The 19,138-nt window shown below is 59.6% G+C and overlaps 1 protein-coding gene across 1 annotated transcript; it reads left to right on the top strand.

The window, feature by feature from the left end:
• Positions 1 to 1,949: 1,949 nt before the first annotated feature.
• Positions 1,950 to 18,704, top strand: PARP9 (poly(ADP-ribose) polymerase family member 9). Its single transcript, XM_029063280.2, has 8 exons — positions 1,950 to 2,012; positions 3,261 to 3,300; positions 5,907 to 6,691; positions 7,304 to 7,370; positions 9,959 to 10,321; positions 13,054 to 13,175; positions 14,122 to 14,296; positions 18,240 to 18,704. The coding sequence occupies exons 1-8, from the start codon at positions 1,986 to 1,988 to the stop codon at positions 18,548 to 18,550; spliced, it is 1,890 nt and encodes a 629-aa protein (XP_028919113.1). The 5' UTR covers positions 1,950 to 1,985; the 3' UTR covers positions 18,551 to 18,704.
• Positions 18,705 to 19,138: the final 434 nt, after the last annotated feature.

The raw sequence follows: 19,138 nt of genomic DNA, 5'->3' as shown, positions 1-19,138 counted from the left end.
GGAGCACTGCACTAAATGCTTGGGAGGATGCAATAGCCATTAATCGATGGTATTTATGAAGTGCTTACTAAGTGCAGAGCGCCGTACTGAGCATCTGGGAGAGTACAATAGAGAAGCAGCGTGGCATAGAGGAGAAAGTCCAGGCCTGGGAGTCAGAAGGTCGTGGGTTCTAATCCCGACTCCGCCACTTGTCTGCTGTGCGACCCGGGGCAGGTCACTTCGCTTCTCCGTGCCTCGGTTCCCTCATCTGTAGAATGGGGATTAACACTGTGTCCAACCCCATTTGCTCGTATCCGCTCCAGTGCTTACTGGAATGTCCGGCACATAGTCAGCGCTTACAAATACCATTTTTTTTATTGTTATTATAATAATGTTGGTATTTGTTAAGCGCTTACTCTGGGCAGAGCACCGTTCTAAGCGCTGGGGGAGATGCGGGGTCATCAGGTGGTCCCACGGGAGGCTCACTGTCTTCACCCCCATTTTCCAGATGAGGGAACTGAGGCACAGAGAAGTAAAGTGACTTGCCCACAGTCACACGGCTGACAGAACCGGGATTCGAACCCATAACCTCGGGCTCCCAAGCCCGGGCTCTTTCCACTGAGCCGCGCTGCTTCTCTAATTATCATCATCATCATTACAACAGCAATCGATCAATGCTATGTATTGAGCGCTTACTATGTGCAGAGCACTGTACTAAGCGCTTGGGAGAGCCCAGTATCAATCAATCCAGCAGTGGTATTTACTGAGCACTTCCTGTGTGCAGAGCTCCGCACTCAGAGCTTGGGGGGGTCCAATACGACAGAGTTAGCGGCTAAGTTCCCCTCCCACAAGGTCGACGGCATTTCTGGAGCACCTACTGTGTGCCGAGCACTGTACTGAGCGCTCGAGAGAGTCCCAAACAATAGAGGTGGTAGACGCCCCTAGCTTTACCCAGCCTGGATGGGGTCCCTGGGGTCCCCCGCCCCCCTCCCCCCCCCCCCCCGACTCACCTCGAGTGCTCACTGTCGGTCCTGATTTCGATCCCCAGAGGCGTCGGGCTGGGAGTCGCTGGGTCCCGGATGGGAATGTCCGAAACGCCCCCCGGAATCCTCTGAAACCCTCCGGAATCCACTGACCTCCCCCGGAATCCACTGAAACGCCCCCTGGAATCCACCGAGTCACCCCTGGAATCCTCTGAAACGCCCCCGGAATCCACTGACACCCCCCCGGGACCCGACGAAACTTTCTGGACTCCTCTGAAACGCCCCCGGAATCCACTGAAACACCCCCAGAATCCTCTGAAGCCCCCTGGAATCCACTGAGTCACCTCGGGAATCCACCGAAACGCCCCGGGAATCCACCGAAACCCCCCCCCGGAATCCACCGAAACGCCCCCCAGAATCCTCTGAAGCCCCCTGGAATCCACTGAAACGCCCCCGGAATCCAGAGAAACTTTCTGGACTCCTCTGGAAACCCCCCAGCACCCACCGAAACACCCCCGGAATCCACTGGAACGCCCCGCCCCCACCCCCTGAATCCTCTGAAGCCCCCTGGATTCCACTGAGTCCCCCCCTGGAATCCTCTGAAGCCCCCTGGAATCCACTGAAACGCCCCCGGAATCCATGAAACTTTCTGGACTCCACTGAACCCCCCCCCCCCCCAGCATCTACTGAAACACCCCCAGAATCCACCGAAACACCCCCGGAATCCACCGGAATCCCCCGGAATCCACCGAAAAGCATCCCCGGACTCCCCCGAAACCCCCTGGAATCCCCAGAGAGGCCCCCGGAATCCACTGAAACTTTCTGGACTCCTCTGAATCCCCCCGGAATCCACTGAAACACCGCCAGCATCCACTGACACGCCCCAGCATCTATTGAGGCGCCCCCCCCCCCCGGGGAATCCTCTGAACCCCCCTCTCCGGAACCCTCTGACCCCCTTCCCCCCACAATCTACTGAACCCCCTTTCCTTTCCCTCCGCCTTCCCCGGTGCCCCCCGGCCCGGAATGTCCACCTTTGGCCTGGCCCCCCAGGTGAGTGGCGGAGCCGGGCCCGGGGCAGGAGGTGGGGGGGCGAGGACGCCTCCCGGCCCGGGGTGGGCAACTGGGGAAATTGGGGGTCGGGGGGCCGGGCCTGGGGGCCCTTGGACGGGGAGAGGGAGGATGGGGAGGCGAAGGACAGGAGGGAGGGGGAGGAGAAGGAAAGCACGGCCCACTGGATAGAACTGGGGCCTGGGAGTCCGAAGGTCCCGGGTTCTAATCCCGGCTCCGCCACTTTTCTGCCGTGGGACCTCGGGCGAGTCACTTTAATAACGGTATTTGTTAAGCGCTTACTATGTGCAAAGCTCTGTTCTAAGCGCTGGGGGGGATACGAAGTGATGAGGTTGTCCCACGTGGGGCTCACAGTCTTAGTCCCCATTTTCCAGATGAGGTCACTGAGGCACCGAGAAGTGAAGTGACTTGCCCAAGGTCACACGGCAGCCGAGTGGCGGAGTCGGGATTCGAACCCCTGACCTCGGACTCCCAAGCCCGGGCTCTTTCCACTAAGCCACGCTGCTTCTGCTTCACTTCTCTGGGCCTCGGTTCCCTCATCTGTCAAATGGGGAGGAAGACTGTGATCCTCACGTGGGGCAACCCGATGACCCCGTATCTCCCCCAGCGCTTGGAACGGTGCTCTGCACATAGGAAGCGCTTAACAAATACCAAATACCAACTACTTTACTTCTCCGGGCCTCGGTTCCCACATCTGGAAAATGGGGATGGAGACCGGGAGCCCCAGGTGGGACAGGGACGGTGGCCAACCTGCTTTGCTTGCATCCTCCCCAGCGCTTAGTACAGTGCCCGGCACATAGTAAGCGCTTAACGAATACCATAATGATAATGATGGTGCTCGTTAAGCGCTTACTATGCGCCTAGCACTGTTCTAAGCGCCGGGGAAGACAGAAGGCAATCAGGTTATCCCATGTGGGGCTCCCAGTCTTCATCCCCATTTCCCAGATGAGGGAACCGAGGCCCGGAGAAGTGAAGTGACTCGCCCACGGTCACACAGCAGACGAGTGGCGGAGTCGGCATTAGAACCCACGACCTCTGACTCCCAAGCCCGGGCTCTTTCCACTGAGCCGTGCTGCTTCTCTAATTGGGAGGGGACAATAGAACAATATAACGGACACAGCCCCGGCCCTCAGTTCACTTATCTATCTTGTCCGGAGCAGTGCTTGGCACATAGTAAGCGCTTAAACAATGTTATTATTATTATTATTATTATTATTATTTTTATTCCAGGGGGCTGCGGCTGCTGGAACCTTCTCGAATTCCCAACCAGGTGAGGTCACCTGTTCCTCCATTTGGTATCCGCTGAGCACTTAGGTCCACTAAGCAGCGTGGCTTAGTGGCTAGGGCCCGGGCCTGGGAGCCAGAAGGACCTGGGTTCTAATCCCGGCCCCGCCACCTGCCTGCTGTGTGACCTTGGGCAGGTCGCTTCACTTCTCTGGGCCCCAGTTCCCTCATCTGGAAAATGGGGGTTGAGTCTAATAATGTTGGTATTTGTTAAGCGCTTACTATGTGCAGAGCACTGTTCTAAGCGCTGAGGTAGATACAGGGGAATCAGGTTGTCCCACGTGAGGTTCCCGGTCTTCATCCCCATTTTACAGATGAGGAAACTGAGGCCCAGAGAAGGGAAGTGACTTGCCCGCAGTCACCCAGCTGACAAGGGGCAGAGTTGGGATTCATTCATTCATTCGTTCGTTCATTCATTCATTCATTCATTCATTCGTATTTATTGAGCGCTTACTATGTGCAGAGCACTGTACTAAGCGGTTGGAATGAACAAGTCGGCAACAGATAGAGACGGTCCCTGCCCTTTGACGGATTTACGGTCTAATCGGGGGGGATTCGAACCCATGACCTCTGACTCCCAAGCCCAGGCTCTTTCCACTAAGCCACGCCTCTTCCCTAATTTGAAGTATTTGAGCCCCACGTGAGACAGGGACTGGATCCAACCTGACTGACTGGTACCTACCCCAGCGCTTAGAACAGGGCTGGGCATGTAATAAGTGCCTAACAAGTCGGCGCTTAGAACAGCCCTTGTTGCAGAGGAAGCGCTTAACAAATACCATTATAAAGAAAGCAGTATTATTATTACATATCTATCATTTATGTAGCCCTATTAACGTCCGTCTCCCCCTCTGGACTGTAAACTCATCGCGGGCAGGGAACGTGTCTGTTTATTGTTGTACTGGACCCTTCCAAGCGCTCAGTCCAGTGCTGTGCATAGAAGAAGCGCTCAATAAGTACGATCGATTGCCTGACTGGCCGGCCAGGGCTTCCTGTGGGCAGAGCACTGTATCAAGTACAGCGTGATACACTTGATGAAGAAGCCGCGTGACTCCGTGGAAAGAGCCTGGGCTTAGGAGTCAGAGGTCACGGGTTCTAATCCCGGCTCTGCCACTTGTCAGCTGGGTGACTTTGGGCAAGTCACTTCACTTCTCTGGGCCTCAGTGCCCTCATCTGTCCAATGGGGATGAAGACTGGGAGCCCCACGTGGGCCACACCGATCACCTTGTATCCTCCCCAGCGCTTAGAACAGTGCTTTGCACGTAGTAAGGGCTGAACAGAGGCCATCGTTATTATTGTTATTATTATCATTATTATCAACGACAGTCATTCACTCCATCGTATTTACGGAGCGCTTACCGCTTAGAGAAGCAGCGTGGCTCAGTGGAAGGAGCCCGGGCTTAGGAGTCCGAGGTCACGGGTTCTAATCCCGGCTCCGCCATCTGTCGGCTGTGTGACTGTGGGCGAGTCCCTTCACACTTCCCTGGGCCTCAGTGACCTCCTCTGGAAAATGGGGATTGAAGACCGGGAGCCCCGCCTGGGACAACCTCATGACCTTCTATCCTCCCCAGCGCTTAGAACAGTGCTCGGCACCTAGTGAGCGCTTAACAAATACCAACATTATTATTATTAACAAATCCCAACGTTATTATGACTGTGTGCAGAGCACCGTGCTAAGCGCCGGGAAAGTCAAATACAGCAATAAAGAGAGACAATCCCCGCCCACAACGGGCTGACAGTTCAGAAGAAGCAGCAGGGCTCAGAGGAAAGAGCTTGGGCTTGGGAGTCGGAAGTCATGGGTTCTAATCCCAGCTCTGTCGCTTATCAGCTGTGTGACCTTGGGCGCGTCACTTCACTTCTCTGTGCCTCAGTTACCCCCATCTGTAAAATGGGGATTGAGACTGTGAGCCCCACGTGGGACAACCTGATGACCCCGTATCTCCCCCAGCGCTTAGAACAGTGCTTGGCACATAGCGAGCGCTTGACAAATACCAACCTTATTAGTATTATTAGAAGCGGGGGAGACAGATGGCAATTCATTCAATAGTATTTATTGAGCACTTACTATATGTGCAGAGCACTGTACTAAGCGCTTGGAATGGACAAATCGGTAACAGATACAGTCCCTGCCCTTTGACGGGGCAAAACAGGTAAACGGGCGATAATAGGGTCAGGATCCGCGGTCCTCGTCCACGAGGCAGATGACAGATTAGACGGGGCGACTGACAGTAAAACAAACGGCGGATGGGTAGGCGCCGAAGCAGCGTGGCCTAGTGGTCGGAGCCCGGGCCCGGGACTCAGAAGGACCCGGGTCCCAGTCCCATCTCCGCCACTTGTCCGCCGCGTCGCCTGGGGCCAGTCGCGTCACTCCTCTGGGCCTCGGTGACCTCATCTGTCAAATGAAGACCGTGAGCCCCCCGGGGGACGACCTGATGACCCCGTATCTCCCCCAGCCCCGAAAACGGGGCTTGGCGCCTAGTAAGCGCTTAACGAAAGCCGTCATGATTATTATTGAATCCCCTCATCTGGAAAACGGGGATTAAAACGGCGAGTCTGGTGGGCGCCGGGGCCCGTCTGAGCCGCCTTCCTCCCCAGAGCGCGCGTACCTGCAGGTACAAGAGAACGTGGACGTCCCCGTGTCCGCCCGGGACCTGGCCGCCCTGGACCGGAGCTGGGACCTTCTCACCGACCTCTTCCTCTCCAAGTTCGGCTGCGTCCTGGTGGCGACCCCGGCCGCGGAGGAGGCGACCGGCCTCGTGTACCGGGCGACGCTGCCGGGGGCCGTGGAGCTGACCGTCTGGAGGGCGGACCTGACCCGCCACGCGGTGGACGGGGTGGTCAACGCCGCCAACGGGCGGCTGAGGCACGTCGGGGGCCTGGCCGGGGCCCTGGCCCGGGCCGGGGGGCGGGAGGTGACCGAGGAGAGCGAGGCCTGGGTGCGGAAGCACGGCCCCGTCCCCCCGGGCGGCTTCGCCGTCACGGGCCCGGGCCTGCTCGGCTGCCGCCTGCTGCTCCACGCCGTGGGGCCCGTCTGGACGCCCGCCGACCCGGACCTGTGCACCCGACGGCTCCGAAGCGTCGTGGCCGAGGTCCTGGCCTACGCCGACCGGCCGGAAAACGGGCTGAGGTCGCTGGCCTTGCCCGCCATCAGCTCCGGCATCTACGGCTTCCCGCTGGATCTCTGCGCCCGGGTGATCGTGGCCACCGTGGCCTCCTTCTTCGTCCAAGGCCGGAAAGGGGGCGGGGGTCTGCGCGAGGTGCACCTCGTGAGTAACGAGGACCCCACGGTGGCCGCCCTGCGGAAGGAGGCCGAGGCCCGGCTGGGCTCCGGGCTCCGGAGGCCGACGACCCCCGGCCGGGCCCGCGGCCGGGAGCACGAGGTAGAGCCGGGGTCGGGGGTCATCCGTTCCTTCGGTGGGGCGGACCTCTCGGGTGCCGGCCGCGTGCGGGGCGCTGGGCCGAGCGCTCGGGAGAGTCCTGTCGAGCGACAAACGGACACGTTCCCCCCGACCCGGCCCGTCGGCCCCCGTCTGAGGGCCGACGCCGACCCCGGGCTGCGGGGCCACCGGGGCCGGGGGGCCGCTGGGACCCTCGTTCATTCGATTCATCCGATGGTATTTATTGAGCGCTTACTCTGTGCAGAGCACTGGACTGAGCGCTTGGAAGGGACAACCGGGTAACAGAGAGAGACGGTCCCTGCCCTCTGACGGGCTCACGGTCTAATCGGGGGAGACGGACGGACGAGAACAATACCTCGGAGGAGGGTGCGAGTCTGGGGAGGGGAACTGGGTGTGGGCTGAGCGAGGGAAGGGGTGTGTGGGACTCAAGGGCCATTGCAAACGTCTGCCTCGCCCTCGGGCAGGATTCTCACCCACTCCCCACCCGGATTCTAGCTTTGGGGGGGGGCGACGGGGTCGGGATCCCGGGGTCCCGCCTCTGGGGGGGAAGGGGCTGGGGGTCCCGGGTCCCGACTGTCCGTCTCGCTCCCCCAGGCCTTCCGAGCTGAGGCGCAGAGCTCGCCCCGGACCCCGGCGGGACAGCGAGGGCAGCGCGGTGGAGGTGAGATCATTACTTCCTTCATTCGGTCCTCTTTATCGAGTGCTTACTACTACTACTACTAAAATTGGTATTTGTTAAGCGCTTACTATGTGCAGAGCACTGTTCTAAGCGCTGGGGGAGATACAGGGGCATCAGGTTGTCCCACGTGAGGCTCACAATCTAAATGCCCATTTTCCAGATGAGGTCACTGAGGCCCAGAGAATAATAACGTTGGTATTTGTTTAGCGCCTACTACGTGCCGTGCACTGTTCTAAGCGCTGGGGGAGATACAGGGTCATCAGGTCGTCCCACGTGAGGCTCACAGTTAATCCCCATTTTACAGATGAGGGAACTGAGGCCCAGAGAAGCGAAGTGACTTGCCCACGGTCACACAGCCGACAAGTGGCAGAGGTGGGACTGTAATGCTAATCACGGTATTTGTTTAGCGCTCACCGTGTGCCGGGCACTGTCCTAAGCACTGAGGGCGATTCAAGCAAACGGGGTTGGACCCAGTCCCTGTCCCACGTGGGGTTCCTGCTCTCCATCCCCAAGTTCCAGATGAGGGAACTGAGGCACAGAGAATTCCTTCATTCAATAGTATTTATGGAGCGCTTACTATGTGCAGAGCACTGGACTAAGCGCTTGGAACGGACAATTCGGCAACAGATAGGGACGATCCCTGCCCAGTGTCGGGCTCACTTGCCCAAGTCATTAATTAATTAATTAATTAATTAATTCAGTTGTATTTATTGAGCGCTTACTGTGTGCACAGCACTGTATTGAGCCCTTGGAGGGTACAATTCGGCAATAGATAGAGACGATCCCGACCCAATAACGGGCTAGAAGCGGGGAGACGGACAACGAAACCGAACAAGTAGACAGGCGTCGATAGCATCTAAATAAATAAATAAATAGAATTACAGATATACACGCAACATTAATAAGATAAATAGAATCATAAATACGTACATATAGACGCAAGCAGCGTGGCTCAGTGGAAAGAGCCCGGGCTTGGGAGTCAGAGGCTATGGGTTCTAATCCCGGCTCCGCCGCTTGCCAGCTGTGTGACTTTGGGCCGGTCACTTCACTTCTCTGAGCCTCGGTGACCTCATCTGGAAAATGGGGAGTAAAACTGTGAGCCCCACGTGGGACAACCTGATCACCTTGTACCCTCCCCAGCGCTTAGAACATAGCTGAGAACATAGCTTAGAACATAGTTTAGAACACAGAACTTGGTATAACATAACATAATATAACATCATAACGTAACATAACATCATAACATAACATAACATAACATTACATAACAACTTGATCACCTTGTATGCCCCCCAGCACTTAGAACATAGCTTAGAACATAGAACTTGGCATACCATACCATACCAACCTGATCACCTTGTATCCCCCCGACCCAGCGCTTAGAACATAGCTTAGAACATAGAACTTGGCATAACAGAACCTGGCATAACATATAACATAACAACCTGATCACCTTCTATTCCCCCCGCCCCCCCAGCGCTTAGAACATAGCTTAGAACATAGAACATGGCATAACATAACAACATAACAAAACATATCAACCTGATCACCTTGTATCTCCCCCCCCAGCGCTTAGAACATAGTTTAGAACATAGAACTTGGCATAAAACAGAACTTGACATAACATAACATAAAATAACATAACATAAAACATAACATAAGATAACATAGCATAAGATAACATAACATAAAACATAACAACCTGATCACCTTGTATCCCTCCCAGTGCTTAGAACATAGCTTAGAACATAGCTTAGAACATAGAACTTGGCATAAAACAGAACTTGACATAACATAACATAAAATAACATAACATAAAACATAACATAGGATAACGTAACGTAAGATAACATAACATAAAACATAACAACCTGATCACCTTGTATCCCTCCCAGCGCTTAGAACATAGCTTAGAACATAGAACTTGGCATAAAACAGAACTTGACATAACATAACATAAAATAACATAACATAACATAAAACATAACATAGGATAACGTAACGTAAGATAACATAACATAAAACATAACAACCTGATCACCTTGTATCCCTCCCAGTGCTTAGAACATAGCTTAGAACATAGAACCTGGCATAAAACAGAACTTGACATATAACATAACATAACATAAAACAATCTGATTACCCTGTATCCCTCCCAGTGCTTAGAACATAGCTTAGAACACAGAACGTGGCATAACATAACATAACATATAACATAGCCTGATCAGCTTGTATTGCCCCCCACCCCCCCAGCGCTTAGAACATAGCTTAGAACCCAGAACTTGGCACATAGCAAGCCCTTAACAAATACCACCACGATTTGTATTAAGTGCAGACAGGCGGCTGAGCGGGGATTAGAACCCATGACCTTCTGACTCCCAGGCCCGGGCTCCACCCACTAGGCCGTGCTGCTTCTAAGCGCTCGGGAGAGTCCGACAGAAGACTAGACGGAGCCATTCCCTGCCCACGGCGAGCCGTCCGGAGGAGCCCTGGGGCGGGGAGGGGGCCGGGGAGACGGCGGGGCCGGGGGTCCGGCCGGGTGGCACCGACACGGGGGCGGCTCTCGGCAGGGGCCGTCGGGCCGCGGCTGGAGCTGGCGGGGCCCAGCGTGGAGGTGCGGGAGGCGGAGGCCTGGCTGCGGAGGCTCCTGGAGGCCCTGCGGAACGAAGGCCTGGACGGCCAGGTGGTCGTGGAAGACCCCCTGCTCCTCTGTCTGGGGGCGGCGGAGCACGCGGCCCTGGGGCAGCTGCAGGCCTCGGTGGGGGTGTCGCTGACCGAGCACGTGGGCGACGGCCGGGCCCGGCTGGTGGTCAGGGAGGCCGGCGGGGCGGCCGCCGGCCTGCTCGCCGCCACGCTGGACGTCGAGCGTCTGCTGCGCGACACGAGGACGGAGTGGATCCGGGAGAAGGAGGCCGAGCTCTGGAACCTGGCCGGTGAGTGTCCGGCGGGGGCCGGGGAGGTCGGGGCCGGTGACCCTCGGTCGATCAGTCGGGCAGTCGTTGGCGCGCTGGATAGAGTACTAGCCTGGGAGTCGAAAGGTCATGGGTTCTAATCCCGGCTCCTGTGACCTCGGGGCAACTCCCTTCACTTCTCTGGGCCTCAGTGGCCTCATCTGTCAAATGGGGATTGACAGCGGGAGCCCCACGCGGGACAGGGACCGGGTCCGACCCGATTTACTTGTATCCACCCCGGCGCTGAGCACAGTGCCTGGCACCGTCCCCCATTTAGACCGTGAGCCCATCATCGGGCAGGGATTGTCTCTATCTGTCACCATATTGTCCATTCCAAGCGCTTAGCACAGTGCCTTGCACACAGTAAGCGCTCGATAAATACTACTGAATGAATGAACGGCACACAGTAAGTGCTTAACGAATCCCACAGTTATCATTATAATCATAATAATGACGATGATGGCGTTTGTTAAGCCCTTACTATGTGCCAAGCACCGTTCCGAGCGCTGGGGTAAAGATAAGATTATCAGGTTGTCCCACGCGGGGCTCCCAGTCTTCATCCCCATTTTCCAGATGAGGGAACCGAGGCCCAGAGGAGCGAAGTGACACAGCTGACAAGTGGCGGAGCCGGAACTGGAACCCACGTCCTCCGGACTCCCAAGCCCGGGCTCATTCCACCGAGCCACGCTGTTTCTCCGCAATAATAATAATAATTATTATTTATTGAGTGCTTACTGTGGTCAGGGCACTGAACCAAGAGCTTGAGAGAGGACGGTAGAACAGAGTTGGTCGACCTGGCCCCTGCCCGCAGCGACCTTACAGTCTAGAGGGGGAGACGGACGTTAAAACGAACAAATAAATGACCGAGGTGGACCGAAGTGCTGTGGGGCTGGGAGAGGGGTGAAGGAAGGGAGCAAATCCACGAAAAAGGGGGACGGCGAAGGGAGCGGGAGAAGAGGAAAGGAGGGTTCAGTCCGGGAAGGCCTCTCGGAGGAGGTGGGCCTTCGGTAAGGCTTTGAAGGGTAGGGGGGAGAGTCATCGTCGGTGGGATTTGAGGAGGGAGGGCGGTCCGGGCTAGAGGCGGGACTTAAGGGACGGGGTGGGGGGACACACTGCGGCACACCCCGCTCCTCCGCCGCCGCTCACCTCCTCCCCGGGCCTCCGGCTCGCCCGGCCCGCCGCCGACCCCCGGCCCCCGGCCCGCCTCTGGCCCCCAACGCCCTCATTCATTCATTCAATCGTATTTATTGAGCACTTACTGTGTGCAGAGCACTGCCCTAAGCGCTTGGAAGGTACAACTGGGCAATAACAATAATAACGTTGGTATTGGTTAAGCGCTTACTGGGTGCAGAGCACCGTTCATTCATTCATTCAACGGTATCTATTGAGCGCTCACTGTGCGCAGAGCACCGGACTAAGCGCTTGGAACGGACAGATCGGTAACGGATAGAGACGGTCCCCGCCCTCCGACGGGCTCACGGTCCGATCGGGGGAGACGGACGGACGAGGACGATAGCCGTAAACAGAATCGAGGGGATGGACGTCTCATTGAAACGACAGCAAATAAATAGAAGCGAGGCGATGTACGTCTCGTTAACAAAATAAATAGGGTAATGAAAATACAGACGGTCGAGCGGACCAGTACGGTGCCGAGGGGAGGGGAAGGGAGAGGGGGAGGAGCGGAGGGAAAGGGGGGAAACTGTTGTAAGCACTGGAGGAGATACGGGGTCATCGGGTTGTCCCACGTGAGATTCCCAGTCTTCATTCCCATTTTCCAGATGAGGTCACTGAGGCCCAGAGAAGCGAAGCGACTTTGCCCACAGTCACACAGCTGATGAGAGGCGGGGCCGGCATTCGAACCCATGACCTCTGACTCCCAAGCCCGGGCTCCTCCCACTGAGCCACGCTGCGCTGCGGCAACAGGGAGAGACCACCTCTGCCCAACGACGGGCTCACGGTCGAAACGGGGGAGACGGCCAGCGGAGCGAGACGAGTAGTCGGGCCTCAGTACCGTCGAGAGAGAGAGAGAGAGAGAATCGTAGACATAGGCACATCGTTGATAAAATAGACTAATAAATAATATATCCGCACGTACCCGAGTGCTGAGGGGAAGGGGGTAGAGGAGAGGGGGAGAGCTGAGGCGACGGGGAGGGGGGGAGGGGCGGAGGGGCGGGGGGGCTCAGTCCGGGAAGGCCTCCTGGAGGAGGTGAGCTTTCCGGAGGGCTCTGGAGGGGGGAAGAGAGCGAGTTTGGCGGAGGTGAGGCGGGAGGGCGTTCCGGGTGGCCCTCCCCCGATTAGACCGTCAGCCCGTCCGTTGCCCGACTGTCCATTCCAAGCGCTTAGTCCAGTGCTCTGCACATAGTAAGCGCTCAGTAAATACGATTGAGTGAACCACTATCCCACAGACTGCCTTTCTGCCCACCTTCAAAGCCCTCCGAAGACCTCCGCTCCGAGGAGCCTCCCCTGACCGCGCCCTCCTCTCCTCTTCTCCCGCTCCCTTCTGCGTCGCCCCGACTGGCTCCCTTCCTCCATCCCCCCTTTCCCAGCCCCGCGCCGCTCACACGTCCGCCTCCCTCATTTATCCATTTCCGTCGATCCCTCCGGGCCGTCGGCTAGTGGCGGGCGGGGAACGTGTCTGTCTCTCAAGCGCTCGGTCTTGCGTTCCGCACACGGTAAGGGCTCGATCGATCTGATCGATCGGTTGATGGATCTAGGGTTCCGGCCCCCCGCCCCGACGGAAGGAGACCCGGTGTTTCTGGAGGAGGTGGAGGAGCCGAAGCAAAAAATCAGGGATTGGAAGAAGCAGTTCGAGAAGGCCGGGCTGCAGATCTTAAAGGTGGGGGGGGGGGCTTCGGGATCGCCAGGGGACGGGGGGGCAGGTGGGGGAAACGGGGGTCGGAGGGGGCTGGGGGTGGAGGTCGGGTGGGCCGGATGGGTGGCCAGAGGGCAGAGGGCAGGGGGCCGGGTGGGGAAAGGGGGGGTCGGAGAGGACTGGCCGTGGGGTCGGATGGGTGGCCGGGGGTCAGAGGGCGGGGGGCAAGGCGCGGGGGGATGGGGGTCAGAGAGGCCCGGGTGTGGGGTCAAAGGTCGGACGGCAGTTGGGCCGGATGGGTCGACGGAGGTCAGAGGGCGGGGGGAAAGGTCGGGGGATGGGGGTCCGAGGGCGGGGGGGGCAGGTGGGGGAAACGGGGGTCGGAGGGGGCCGGGGGTCGGAGGACAGAAGGCAGTTGGGCCGGAGGGGCGGCCGGGGGTCAGAGGGCGGGGGGCAAGGCGCGGGGGGATGGGGGTCAGAGAGGCCCGGGTGTGGGGTCAGGGGTCGGACGGCAGTTGGGCCGGATGGGCGGCCGGGGGTCAGAGGGCAGGGGCCCAGGTGGGAGGTCAAGGGGCGAGGGGGGGCTGGGTGCGGGGTCAGAGGTCGGAATGGATGGGTCGGGGGGACGAGGGTCGGAAGGGGCCGGGGGGCTCCGTGGCTCGAGCCCGGGCGTCAGAAGGAGCCGGGTTCCAATCCCCGCTCCGCCACCCGTCGGCTGGGTCCCTCCGGACGAGTCACGTCACTTGCCTGGGCCTCAGTCCCCTCATCCGGAAAAGGGGGATCGAGGGGGCGGGCCCCACTTCCATCTACCCCGGCGCTCAGAACAGCGCCTGGCGCAGAGGAAGCACCTACCGAGTCCCGTTCTCATTACCGCTCTTAGGGCGGAGGGCAGCGGAGGGCCGGGGCCGGGGGCGGGGTGAGAGGCGGGCGGGGGGGGGCCGCCCCGTGACCCCCACCCCGGCCCCCGCAGGTGGAGAAGGTGCTGAACGGGGCTCTGGAGGCGTCCTTCGAGCTCAGGAAGGATGCGGCGTGCGGGCGGAGCGGCGGCCAGCCCGACACCGAGAAGCTCTACCAGCCCGTGCCGTGGTTTGCCCGCGGGCTGGTGGCCCGGGTGGGCTTCCAGAGGCTGCTGACCGAGCCCCCGGGTGAGTCCGGCCCCCTCTCCCGCCCCTGCCCGCCCCCCGGGGACGGCATAGTAACCCCGATGACGTCCGTCGCGGAGGCAGCGCGCCTCGGTGGATAGGACCCGGCCTCGGGAGTCCGGGGTCGTGGGTTCGAATCCCCGCCGGTCGCTTCATCCGCTATTCAATAGTATTTATCGAGCGCTTACTACGCGCAGAGCAAGTCTGGGCCTCGGTTCCCTCGCCCGGCAAAGGGGGTTGAAGACTGGGAGCCTCCCGTGGGACGGCCCGATCCCCCCCCCCCCCCCCGGCGCTTGGAACAGTGCTCGGCACGTAGTAGGCGCTTACCAAATACCAACGCTACCCCCGAGCGCCGGGGTGGGTCGAAGCCAACGGAGTTGAACGCGGCCCCCGTCCAGTGTGGGGAGGGCGGTCACGGTCTCAAGCCCCGTTTCCCAGGCGCGGAAACTGAGGCCCGGAGGAGTGAAGCGACTCGCCCAGGGTCGCGGGGCGGACGGGTGAGAAGCAGCGGGGCTCGGTGGGAAGAGGCCGGGCTTGGGAGTCGGAGGTCACGGGTTCGAATCCCCGCTCGGCCCCATCAGCTGGGTGACCTCGGGCCGGTCACTTCGCTTCTCTGGGCCTCGGTGACCTCATCTGTCGAACGGGGCTGAAGACCGGGAGCCTCACGGGGGCCGACCCGATGACCCCGTACCTCCCCCGGCGCTTAGAACGGTGCTCGGCACAGAGTGAGCGCTTAACAAATACCAACGTTACTATTCTTAATCCAATATGCCGGGCCGCGGGAACGGGACGAGGGGAGGTTGGGGGCGAGAGGGAGGGACGGGAGGTGCTCAATAAATACGATCGGGTGAATGGTTGAATGAGTGAATGGATGGTTGAATGAAGGAATGAATGGATGAATGGTTGAATGAATGAATGGTTGAATGAATGGTTGGTTGAATGAATGAATGGACGGACGGACGGACAGACGGATGGATGGATGAATGAATGAATGAATGAGCGAGCTGGGGACCAGCGGGGGGACGGAGCCGACGGGGGGCGGACAGATGGACGATCGCCCGATGGGAAGGAGCGTCCACTGTGTGCACAGCACCGCGCCGAGCACCGGGGAGAGGTCCACTGAGCCAGTAGTCACGATCCCTGCCCTCAAGCTGACCGTCTACCGGTCTCGGGTTCTAATTCCGGCCCCCGTCTGCTGGGTGACCTCGGGCCAGTCACTTAATGATAACGTCGGTATTTGTCAAGCGCTCACTGTGTGCGGAGCGCTGTTCCAAGCGCCGGGGGAGATACGGGGTCATCGGGTCGTTCCCACGTGAGGCTCACGGTTCATCCCCATTTGACGGATGAGGGAACCGAGGCCCAGAGAGGTGAAGCGACAGGCCCCCGGTCACCCAGCTGACAGGTGGCGGAGCCGGGATTCGAACCCATGACCTCTGACTCCCAAGCCCGGGCTCTTGCCGCTGAGCCACGCTGCTTCTCTTCACTTCTCTGGGCCTCGGTTCCCTCATCTGTCAAATGGGGATGAAGACCGGGAGCCCCACGGGGGACCGCCCGATGACCTTGTATCCACCCCAGCGCTTGGCACATAGTAAGCGCTTGACAAATGCCACAGTCATTAGTCTTCTTCTCTGGGCCTCAGTTCTCTCGTCCGTAAAATGGGGGCCGAGACCGCGAGCCCCACGTGGGACGGCGACGGCGTCCGACCCGATGGGCTTGGATCCGCCCCAGCGCTCAGTACAGTGCCCGGCACACAGTAAGCGCTTAACGAATCCCACAGTGATCATTATTATTACTGAGCCGGTGGAGGAGGGTGACGGAGTCGGCGGACACGATCCCTGCCGTCGCGATTGTGGGGGGACAACAGCTAGGAGCTCGAGGGGCTTCTAGTCTACTGTGCGCAGAGCACTGTACTGAACGCTTGGGAGAGGAAAAAGGAGTTAGAAGACACCGTCCCCGCTCTCAGGGCAGAGCACTGTCCTCCGCGCTTGTAGAGCAACGGGGGAGTAGACAGGATGCTGTCCTCCAGGAGTTTCCAGTCTACTCTGGGCCGAGCACTGTACTGAGCGCTTGGGAGAAGACAAAAGAGTTAGTAATTATAGTAATTATGGTATTTACTAAGCGCGGAGAGGGATCAGAGACAAGGAGTCCACGTGTCATTCATTCATTCGTATTTATTGAGCGCTTACCGTGCGCAGAGCACCGTACTGAACGCTTGGAAAGTACAATTCGGCAACAATTGGGGTTGCTGCAGAGTGGAGGAGTCCAGGGGGCGGGACTGAAGGTGAGACGAGCGCCTGGGGCTGTACGGGACGCCTCCTGTGAGTCCCCGCCTCTCCCTGGCCCTGAGAAGCGGTGTGGCCCGGCGGACGGATCCCTGGCCCGAGTCATGATAATGCTGGTATTTGTGAAGCGCTTACTGGGTGCCGAGCACCGTTCTAAGCGCTGGGGGAGATACGGGGTGATCGGGTTGTCCCACGTGAGGATCGCAGTCTTCGGCCCCATTTGACAGATGAGGGAACTGAGGCCCAGAGAAGTGAAGGGGCTCGTCCAAAGTCGCACGGCTGATGAGTGGCGCATCCGGGATTAGAACCCACCACCTCTGACTCCCAAATCCGGGCTCTCGCCACTAGGCCACGCTGCCTGGACCTGAGTTCTAATCCCAGCTCCGCCACTCGGCTGCTGGGTGACCTCGGGCGAGTCATTTCACTTCCTCTGGGCCTCAGTTCCCTCATCTGTCAAATGGGGATTATAATAATGATAAGAATCTCACTAACTGTGGTATGGCTAAGCGCTTACCTGCCCAGGTGTACTTTCCAAGCGCTTAGTACAGCGCTCTGCACACAGGAAGCACTCGATAAATACGACCGAAGGAATGTGAATGCGGTAGGCTTCCGGTACAGTTATATAATAATGATGATGGTATTTGTTAAGCGCTTACTACGTGCCAGGCACCGTTCTAAGCGCTGGGGGAGAAACAAGGTGATCAGGTTGTTAGTGTTGGTATTTGTTAAGCGCCTACTACGTGCCGAGCACCGTTCTGAGCGCTGGGGGAGATCCAGGGTCATCGGGTGGTCCCACGGGAGGCTCACAGTTAATCCCCATTTTACAGATGAGGCGACCGAGGCCCAGAGAAGTGAAGCGACTCGCCCCCGGTCACACAGCTGACGAGGGGCAGCGCCGGGATTCGAACTCATGACCCCGGACTCCCAAGCCCGGGCTCTTGCCACTGAGCCACGCTGCTTCTCCAACCACATGGGGCTCCCAGTCTTCATCCCCATTTGACAGATGAGGTCACCGAGGCCCAGAGAATAATAATGTCATAATGTCGGTATTTGTTAAGCGGCGCGGCTCGGTGTAAAGAGCCCGGGCTTCGGAGTCAGAGGTCATGGGTTCGACTCCCGGCCCCGCCCCTCGTCAGCTGGGTGACTGTGGGCGAGTCGCTTCACTTCTCTGGGCCTCGGTGACCTCCGCCGTCAAATGGGGATTAACCGTGAGCCTCACGGGGGACGACCCGATCGCCTTACATCTCCCCCAGCGCTTAGAACGGCGCTCGGCACAGGGTAAGCGCTTAACAAATACCAACATTATCATTATCATTATTATTATTATTAAGCGCTCACTCTGTGCCGAGCGCCGTTCTAAGCGCTGGGGGAGACGCAGGGTCATCGGGTCGTCCCGCGTGAGGCTCCCGGTCTTCATCCCCATTTGACGGGTGAGGGCGCCGAGGCCCACGGTCACCCAGCTCCCGAGGGGCGGGGCCGGGACTCGAACCCACGGCCCGACTCCCAAGCCCGGGCTCTTTCCACCGAGCCACGCGGTTTCTCTGTCCCGTCCGGTGCCGGGCAGCCGGCGGGAGTCCGGAAAAGGGCCGGGGGGGGGGGGCGGGGGCGGGGGGGGCCGGGCGGGCCGGGCCGCCCGCCGACCCCCCGGCCGTGTCCGTCCCCAGAGCCGCAGCTGGGAGCCGGCGCCTACTTCGTCCGGGAGCCGGGCCGGCTGGTGGCGGACGGGCCCTGGGCTCGGGCCTTCGGCGCGGACCCCCTGCTCCACGTGTTCGAGGCCGAGGTGCTGACCGGCGCGTCCGGGCCCGGCCGGGAGAGCCTGACGGCCGCCCCCGCGGGCTGCGACAGCGTGACCGACGGCTCGGGCACCTTCGTGGTCTTCGGCCCCGCCCGGGCCCTGCCCCGCTACCTGCTGACCTGCGCCCGCACCCGGGCCCGAGGCCCCGCGCCCCGGCGGCCCCACCGGCCCGCGCCCTGACCCTCCGTCGCCCGCTCCCGGACGACGGCCGGACGGACCCCTCCCCCGGGGCGTCGGGGGATCGTCGATCATCGATCTCGGCGCCGGGGGAGACGCGGGGCCGTCGGGCGGTCCCCCGGGGGGCTCACGGCCTCCCTTCCCGTTTGGCAGATGAGGGAACTGAGGCCCGGAGAAGGGAGGTGACTCAGCCGAGGTCGCTCGGCAGACAGTAATAATAAAAAATAGAAAATGTTGGTACTTGCGAAGCCCGCGCTACGCGCCGAGCACCGTTCTCAGCGCCGGGGGAGACGCGGGGTCGTCGGGTCGTCCCGCGTGAGGCTCGCCGTCTTCATCTCCATTTTCCAGATGAGGTCACTGAGGCCCAGTGAAGTGACTTGCCCACAGTCACCCAGCCGAGGGGTGGCGGAGCTGGGATTCGAACTCATGACCTCGGACTCCCAAGCCCGGGCTCCTTCCGCTGAGCCAGGCTGGGACATCCCGTCCAGCCCCCCGGAGCCGCCGGGGGCCACGGCGAGAGCTCGGCGGGCCCGGTGACTGATCCCGGCCCCGCCGCGTGTCTGCTGTGTGACCTTGGGCCAGTCGCTTCTC

Source organism: Ornithorhynchus anatinus, chromosome 1 (genome assembly GCF_004115215.2).
Source record: "Ornithorhynchus anatinus isolate Pmale09 chromosome 1, mOrnAna1.pri.v4, whole genome shotgun sequence".
NCBI lineage: Eukaryota > Metazoa > Chordata > Mammalia > Monotremata > Ornithorhynchidae > Ornithorhynchus > Ornithorhynchus anatinus.
This window is presented reverse-complemented; position numbering and strand designations above follow the sequence as displayed.

Bases quoted from the DNA above. Each gene is read 5' to 3' on its own strand.
- PARP9 (XM_029063280.2), top strand. From the start codon at position 1,986: ATGTCCACCTTTGGCCTGGCCCCCCAG. The intron at 2,013-3,260 runs GTGAGTGGCGGA...TTTTTATTCCAG, and splicing joins CCTTTGGCCTGGCCCCCCAG to GGGGCTGCGGCTGCTGGAAC. The intron at 10,322-13,053 runs GTGAGTGTCCGG...TGATGGATCTAG, and splicing joins CGAGCTCTGGAACCTGGCCG to GGTTCCGGCCCCCCGCCCCG.